General features: G+C 40.2%; 1 protein-coding gene across 1 annotated transcript; it reads left to right on the top strand.

Moving 5' to 3' along the window:
* The first annotated feature begins 3,473 nt into the window (after positions 1-3,473).
* LOC149207606 (uncharacterized) lies at positions 3,474-6,527 on the top strand. The gene is made up of 5 exons (XM_089398090.1): positions 3,474-4,201; positions 4,914-5,013; positions 5,338-5,442; positions 5,691-6,047; positions 6,135-6,527. Exons 1-5 carry the CDS (start codon positions 3,474-3,476, stop codon positions 6,525-6,527), a joined length of 1,683 nt encoding a protein of 560 aa, XP_089254216.1.
* The last annotated feature ends 1,692 nt before the right edge of the window (positions 6,528-8,219 follow it).

Below are 8,219 nucleotides of genomic sequence, written 5' to 3' on the forward strand. Positions count from 1 at the left end.
TATGATGACTATAACAAACCTTAGATTTTCAACATATTTCAAGATCAAATATCATGACTAAATTAAACCTTAAAAATAAATACCTAAATAAAAAAGTCATTATACCAAATGTTAAAAATATAGTTATTTTAAAATCTTAGCCTAAGACAACTTGGCACATTGTAACAAAAACTTAAAAATTAACCATTAAATTTACACATAGTGGGGGTGTGTTTGACCCATTGTAATTAAAACTTAAAAATCAACCATCAAATTAACACATAGTGGAGACGAACTTGATTTATTGTAGCAAAAACTGAAAAATCAACTATCAAATTGACACATATTGAAGTTGGGTTGCTAGTCAAACATCGACACAACCCCACAGGAAAAAATAAATTAATTAATCAATAATAAAAAATAATAATAAAAAAATAAAATATATATATATATATATATATTAAAAAAATCATAGTAAAAAATAAAATAAAATAAAAACATTGAAAAAAGATAAAATTAAAATTAAAAATGACCGAAAAAAATCAAATATAAGAAAATTGTTAAAAAATAGAAAAACCAAAAATAAAAATAAACATAAACATAAAATATCTTAAAATCATAAAACGATGAAAAACTACTTTATATATATATATATATATATATATATATATATATATATATATATATATATATATATATAAAAGAAAAAATAACATTTAAAAAAAATAAAAACGCACACAAACAAAAAAATTAAAAATTATATATTTCCTGCCCTACCCAGTCGCCAAGGGACTACAGCCCTTTGGCGGTCGGGGGAAGTGGCGGGTCGATTCCTAGAATCGACAACCTACCACAAGTCCCCTTGTGGCGAGTCATTAATTATGGGAATCAACAAGTCACTTCCCCCCAGCCTCATAAAAATCATTAGAATTCCAATAGTTTTCAACAATACATTGAAGATAAAATATCACAACTCTAAAAAATCTAAAAATTCCAATAGTTATAACCATGGCATTAAAGATAAATATCATGACTTTGAAAAACTGTAAAATTTTGAGATTTTTCAACCATGGCGTTAAAGATATCACAATTCCAAAAAAAATTAAATTTCAACATTTTTTAGCAATAGAATTAAAAACAAATATCATGACTATAACAAACCTTCGATTTTCAACATATTTCTAGATCAAATATCATGACTAAATTAAACCTTAAAAATAAGTACCTAAATCAAAAAGTCATTATACCAAATGCTAAAAATATAGTTCTTTTAGAATCTTAGCCTAAGACAACTTAGCACTTTGCAACGAAAACTTAAAAATCAACCATCAAATTGACACATAGTCGAGGTATACTTGACCAGTTGCAATGAAAACTTAAAAATCAACCATTAACTTAACACATAGTGGAGACAAACTTGATTTATTGTAACAATAACTGAAAAATCAACTATCAAAATTGACAAATATTGAAAATAGGTTACTAGTCAAACATCGACACAATCCCTACAGCAAAAAATAAATCAATCAATCAATAAAATTTAAAAATAAAACAAAACGAAAATTTAAAAATATATATAATTAAATGATAGTAAAAAATAAAATAAAATGAAATGAAAACATTGAAAAAAGATACATTAAAAATTAAAAATGACAAACAAAAAAAATCTAACTTTTAAAAAAATCAAATTTAAGAAAATTGTAAACAAAAAAAAGTAAATATAAAAATTCTAAAAATCATAAAACGATGAAAAACTACTTTTTATATATATAAACGTTCAAAATATATATGTTAAAAAAACATTTAAAAATATATATATTAAAAAAACATTTAAAAATAAAAGATAAAAAAACACACATAAATAAAGAATTTAAAAAAAAAAAAATTAAAAATTAAATATTTGCCACCCTACCCAGTCGTTAAGGGACTACGGACATTTGGCGGTTTGGGGGAGTGGCGGGTCAATCCCAGAATCGACAACCTGCTACAAGGCCTATTAGGCACTCGAGTCACCATCGCACTTGAGCGAGTTGGGCACCCACACTGGGCACGTTTAACCGACGAGTTGACGGACGAGTCGTCGGGGCGGGTTTAATCGACGATTTGGCGGACGAGTCGTCGGGGCGGGTTTAATCGACGATTTGGCGGACGAGTCATCGAGACGCGTTTAACCGATGAGTTGGTAGACGAGTCGTCGGGGCACGTTTAACCGATGAGCTAGGCGGGCACGCACATAACCAACGAGTTGGTCCGACACACTTAACCGACGAGCCATGGAGACACGTTTAACTGGCGAGCCATGGATACGCATTTAACCGACGAGACGGGGTAAACGCACTTAACCGACGAGTTGAGGGACGCCAACACCAAAAAACGACTAAGTGTTAGGTGCACGAGACACTTTGGTTTATAGGCAAACGAGTGGGGACGACGAGCTGGGCACACCACCAAGGCCGAGGAGTTAGAGTCGATGTGTTGGATTTCTGGGTTGGAGTGAGGACATGTCCGCTGGACTAAGCCAAGCCCCCTCCCCACGTCCAAACACCCATATATAAACGCAAGAGGCATGAACCAAACAAACCATCAAACCCGTTGGCATAACCACACGGCATACGAGTTGGGGAGCTGAATTGAACGAGTATGAGCGAGGGCAACCGCAAACGAGCGGGTCGACCCGTTACAGAAGTTCGGGTGGAGTTGTGTGCACAGGCCACGGGTAGTCAGGCCTGTACATGGGTGATTTGTCGTGTTAGGTGGTCGTGGTAGGGTGGGCCTGCACGCAAGCAGGGTTGTCGTAGCGTGTAAACGAATAAGGGTGTTGAGAGTCTACGGGGTTGGGCATGGCAGTAGTGTCGACAGTTTAGACCTGCGGTATGCACGACGAGAGCGCTAGGTGGAAACAATATTGCAACGAGCTGCGGTTGGGTTTTATCTCCCGAGAAATTGTAAAATCTACAGCATTATAACATACTTGATATTTACATGAAAATGTGTCTTGTGCATTTTTTATTGTCGTGAATGTTGTTTAAGTTATTCTGAACTTAAACTAAATAAAAATATGAAAGATGAATGTTATAGGCATAGTCTGGGAAATGATAAAGAAACTAATGTATTGAAGCATTTAGTCGATGTTGCACAATGCTCAATTCAGGAAAAAATAATTGGGGTCGTGACAGATGGTATTGGAGCTTTTTTTTACAGCAAGATGCAAAGACCAGGTATGTATGCAATCTAGAATTTTGGGAAAGAAATCTTGGATACATAGTTTGGGGTTTCTTGACTTGGAAGTTCATGGAAAAACTATCCAAGCATTGGTGGACACAGGTGCCACACACAACTTCATGACGACAAGATTGGCAAAAGAAGTTGGGTTGCAGATTGTTCCATCTAATGTGGAAGTCAAGGCAGTGAACTTGAAGGCTAGAGTGTCGGGATTGGCAGATGAAGTGCCAATTCGAATTGGAGACTAGCAGGGTCGATTGGACTTCACGGTGATGGAGATGAACGAATTTAACATGATATTGGGGCAGGATTTTCTAAAGAGAAATAAGGTGATTATTGTCCCGTTTTGCAATGAGGTTATGTTGATTGAAGGCTCACGAACTTGGACTTTGCCTACTCATAAGCAAAGGAAGGAAGTTAAGGTGCAGCATGTTTCTGCACTAAGCTTGAAGAAAGAAATGCGGGAGTCAGATGTGGAGACATATGCGACAGTCATCAAGGGAGTTGATAATGATGATGGAGTGGGGACGCCTATTCCAACTGAGATTTCTGATGTATTGGACAAATATGCAGATTTGATGTCTGGTGAGCTACAAAAAGCACTTCCACCGAGGCGTGCAGTGGACCATAGCATTGAGCTAAAGCTAAGGAAGCAACCTCTGGCGAAAGCTCCTTATCGATTATCAGGGCCGAAGTTGGAGGAATTGAAACGACAGTTGAAGGATTTGGTTAAGGCAAGTTTCATAAGACCTTCAAGGTCCCCATATAGAGCTCTAGTATTGTTCCATCGGAAGAAAGATACAAACGAGCTACGGATGTGCTGTGATTATCATGCCCTTAACAACCAAACGATAAAGAACATATATCCTTTGCCATTAGTTGTCGATTGCTTCAACAAGATTGTGAAGGCCCGAGTGCTTTCCAAATTAGACTTGAGGCATGGGTATTATCAGGTGCGAATAGTGGAAGGGGATGAGAAGAAAACTGTGATTGTGACAAGGTATGGAAGTTTTGAGTTCCTTGTTATGCCTTTCGGGTTGTGTAATGCTCCTACTACATTTTGCACTTTGATGAATGACGTACTATGTCCATATTTGGATTTGTTCGTAGTAGTATACGTGGACGATATCGTGATATATAGTGATAACATGGAGGATCATAAGAAACACTTGGCTTTGGTGTTTGAGGCGTTAAAGAAGAGTCATTTGTACTTGAAGAAGTTGAAGTCTATGTTTTCCCAGACCGGGATTCCATTCCTTGGACACATTGTAGGCCAGGGGCACATACGGATGGAGCCGAGCAGAGTGAAGGCGATAAAGGTTGGGCTGAACCGAAGAATTTCCATGATATGAGGGTGTTTTTGGGGTGACCAACTACCAACGGAAGTTTGTAGAGGGGTACTCCAAAGTGACATCACCACTGATAGACCTTTTGAAGAAGGAAAAGCAAGGATTTCTTATGTAGGATGAGCATCTAGTGGCGTATGAGAGTCGAAAGTTGCAGGATAGGGAACGGTGGTATCCGGTTCATGAGAAAGAGATGACTGTGATCATCTACTATTTATAGGTATGGAGACATTAATTGATTGGGAATCCTTTTTTTGTTAAGACTGACAACGTTGCAGCGAGCTATTTTTCATCATAACCAAAGCTGTCGAAGCAAGCTCATTGGAAAGACTTCTTGGCAGAGTTCGACATGACTATTGAGTATAGACCGGGTAGACTCAATGCAATTGCAGATGCCCTCAACAGGAAGAGACAGTTAGCTGCACTTGAGGAAGAAGAAGACCGGGCAGAACGAAGTAGGATTCGGGTACAAATGACTAATGAGATGCAGAATAGACTTCGGGCAAGCATTGAGACAAATACTCAAGCACAGAGCATTGTGAAGTAGGTGAAGGAAGGAAAGACACAAAGGTTTTTTCTACGAGATGGACTCTTGTTCTTTGGGAACCGACTATACATTCCAAAGTCATCTGGACTTAGGAGACACCTTTTGAAGGAGTGCCATGATTCTCCATGGACTGGCCACCCATTGCAGCGTCGTTCTTTGGAATTGTTGGAGAGAGGGTTATTTTGCGAGAAGATGTGGGAGGATGTAGAGGAGTATGTGCATACATGCATTATTTTTTAGCAGGACAAATCAGATAACCAGAGGCAGGGAGGATTGTTGCAGCCTTTACCGATTCTAGAGAGACCATGGATGAGTGTTTCGATGGACTTCATTACTCAGTTACCGCAGGTACATGGGTATAACGGGATTATGGTCGTGGTTGATCGTTTTTCCAAGTATGTCGTCTTCATTCCAACAAAGATACTATATAGATTCGAGAAGACTGCTAAGTTGTTCTTCAAATATCTTGTGAATTATTGGGAATTCCATTCAGTATTGTATCAGACCGAGATACGTGTTTTACAAGCAGATTTTGGACCACTTTGTTCAAGTTGGTTGGGACAGAGTTGCTACAGAGTTTGAGATACCATCCGTAGATAGATGTGCAGAATGAACAGATTAATGCATTGTTGGAGGACTACTTGAGACATTTTGTGACGGTTGATCAGAAGAATTGGCCAGAACTCTTGGATGTGGCTCAGTTTAGCTACAATATGCATAAGAGTTTTGCAACTGGGTATAGTCCATTTGAGTTGGTAAATGGACAAGTGCTAGTTGCTCCACACACCGTGTTATCGAGAGGTTTTTTGAGGAGTCCACATGCGAAGAGATTCATGACAGCATGGGAGGAGACCTTAGAGTTGGCACGGGTGCACTTGCACAAAGCTGCAAGGAGGATGAAGAAATGGGCAGATAAGGATAGACGAGACGCACACTTCAGTGTTGGGGATATGGTTTTTCTCAGGATCACCGAAGATCAATTTCAGCCACCAAAAGGGACTGCGAGATCTTTGACGAGGAAGTATGAAGGGTCATTCTAGGTAAAGAAGTGGGTTGGAGAAGTTGCATATGAGTTGGAGCTTCCGAACCACATGCGTTCGAAACATCCTATGTTCCATATGAGTCAGCTTAAGAGATGTCGACTTGATGCACATCATCCAGACAGAGTAGAACCACTGAGGGGACCAGCCATGATTGTGGATAGGCCACACCTTGTTCTAGAGAAGATTATGGATCTTCGGATTATGGGTGTTGGGAGTACTACACGACAGGAGTTCTTTGTTAAATGGAAGAACGCACCGGAAGAGAGTAGCTGGGAGACGAAGGATTCACTGTGGAGATGGAAGAAGGAGATTATTGAGTATGATGAAGAGTTGAGGAGAGTAGCCAGATTGTCGAGGACAACAATGACTTCTGGTTGGGGAGGATGTTAGGGCCCCGAGTCACCATCGCACTTGGGCGAGTCGGGCGCCCACACCGGGCGCGTTAAACCGATGAGTTGGCGGACGAGTCGTCGGGGCGCGTTTAACCGACGAGTTGGGTGGGCGCACACATAACCGACGAGTTGGTCAGGCGCACTTGACCAACAAGCCGTGGAGACGCGTTTAAACGAGGAGCCGAGGCAAACGCACTTAACCGATGAGTTGAAGGGCGCCAACACCAAAAAACCACTGAGTGTTGGGCACACAAGACACTTCGTTTATAGGCAGACGAGTGGGGGTGACAAGATGGGCACACCGCCAAGGTTGACGAGTTAGAGCCGACGTGTTGGATTTTTGGGTTGGAGTGAGGACGGGTTGGTTGGACTAAGTCAAGTCCCCTCCCCACATCCAAACACCCATATATAAAAGCAAGAGGCATGAACCAAACAAACCATCAAATGAGCCCACATAACCACACGACATACGAATTAGAGAGCCGAGTTGAACGAGTATGAGCCCGTAGGTCGGGCGAAGTTAGAACAAAAATAGCGCGGGCAGGAGCGAGGGCGACCACACACGAACAGGTCGACCCGTCGCAAAAGTTCGGGCGGATTCGTGTGCACAGGTCGCAGGTGGGCATACCTGCACACAGGTGATATGTCGTGTCAAGTGGTCGTGGTAGGGCGGGCCTACACACAGGCATGGTTGCCACAGTGCACAAACAGAGTAAGGGTGTCGAGAGTCTACGGGGTTGGGCACGGCGGTAGTGTCGGCATTTTTAGACCTATGGTACGCATGACAAGAGCGCCGGGTGGAAACGGTATTGCGACGAGCTGCGTTCAGGTCGTGTACCAGGCCGACCAACTAGCAGCTTGCCCATTTATGTGGTAACTTATAAAACCGGTTGAGTTTTATTTCCCGGGAAATTGTAAAATTTGCGAGCTCGTCTTGTGCATTTGTTATTGTCGTGAATGTTGTTTAAGTTATTCCGCACTTAAACTGAATAAAAAGATGAAAGATGAATGTTATGGGCATAGTCCGGAAAATGATAAAGAAACTAATGTGTTGAAGCATTTACTCGGTGTCGCATAATGTTCAATTCAGGAAAAAATAATTGGGGTCGTGACAAGGCCCCTTGTGGCGAGTCGTAGATTATGGGAATCAAATGACCACTTCCCCCCCACCTCCAAGGGGCCCATATATTTACTTTTTTATTCTTTTATTTTTTTAATATTTAAAAAATATATATATGTGTTTTTTTAATTCTTTTATTTTGTGGTTTTTTTCTTTTCAATTTTACCCGACTCCTTCATATTTTTTTATTTCTTATTTTAATATATTTTTAAACTTTTTTCATTTTTTTAATGTTTATTTTTTTAATAAATATATTGTATATTACCTCAATGGGGGTGACTGATCTGACATCCCTAGCAGTACCGAATGTCAAAAGGAATGAAGTTTACAATTAATATGGAAAGTGGCAAGGGCTTGGACGGCGGCCAAGCTAAGTGGAGGAAGTAAGACAGAACAATCGAGAAGGTTAAGGCATTTTATAAAATTGGGAAGGTTGGCGTTTTCCGCATCATTCATCATTTTGGTATGGAGGGAAGGTAAACGATCTTACCCCAACTGACCATGCACATGCTCCTTCCCTATGCATCTCCTTCGGTCCTAGTGGTGTGACTGCGCTCGGTCTAATGAAAG

This window comes from Pinus tabuliformis, chromosome 1_2 (genome assembly GCF_031772625.1).
Source record: "Pinus tabuliformis cultivar Carrire ecotype Pingquan chromosome 1_2, CPIR1, whole genome shotgun sequence".
In the NCBI taxonomy this organism is placed as follows: domain Eukaryota; kingdom Viridiplantae; phylum Streptophyta; class Pinopsida; order Pinales; family Pinaceae; genus Pinus; species Pinus tabuliformis.

What these genes read in the sequence shown, in the direction of transcription:
- LOC149207606 (XM_089398090.1), top strand. Translation starts at nt 3,474, where the DNA reads ATGGAGATGAACGAATTTAACATGATATTGGGGCAGGATTTTCTAAAG. An exon ending in AAAACTGTGATTGTGACAAG is followed by an intron (nt 4,202 to 4,913) that starts GTATGGAAGTTT and finishes TATTGAGTATAG; the next exon opens with ACCGGGTAGACTCAATGCAA. An exon ending in ACTTCAGTGTTGGGGATATG is followed by an intron (nt 6,048 to 6,134) that starts GTTTTTCTCAGG and finishes GGGTCATTCTAG; the next exon opens with GTAAAGAAGTGGGTTGGAGA.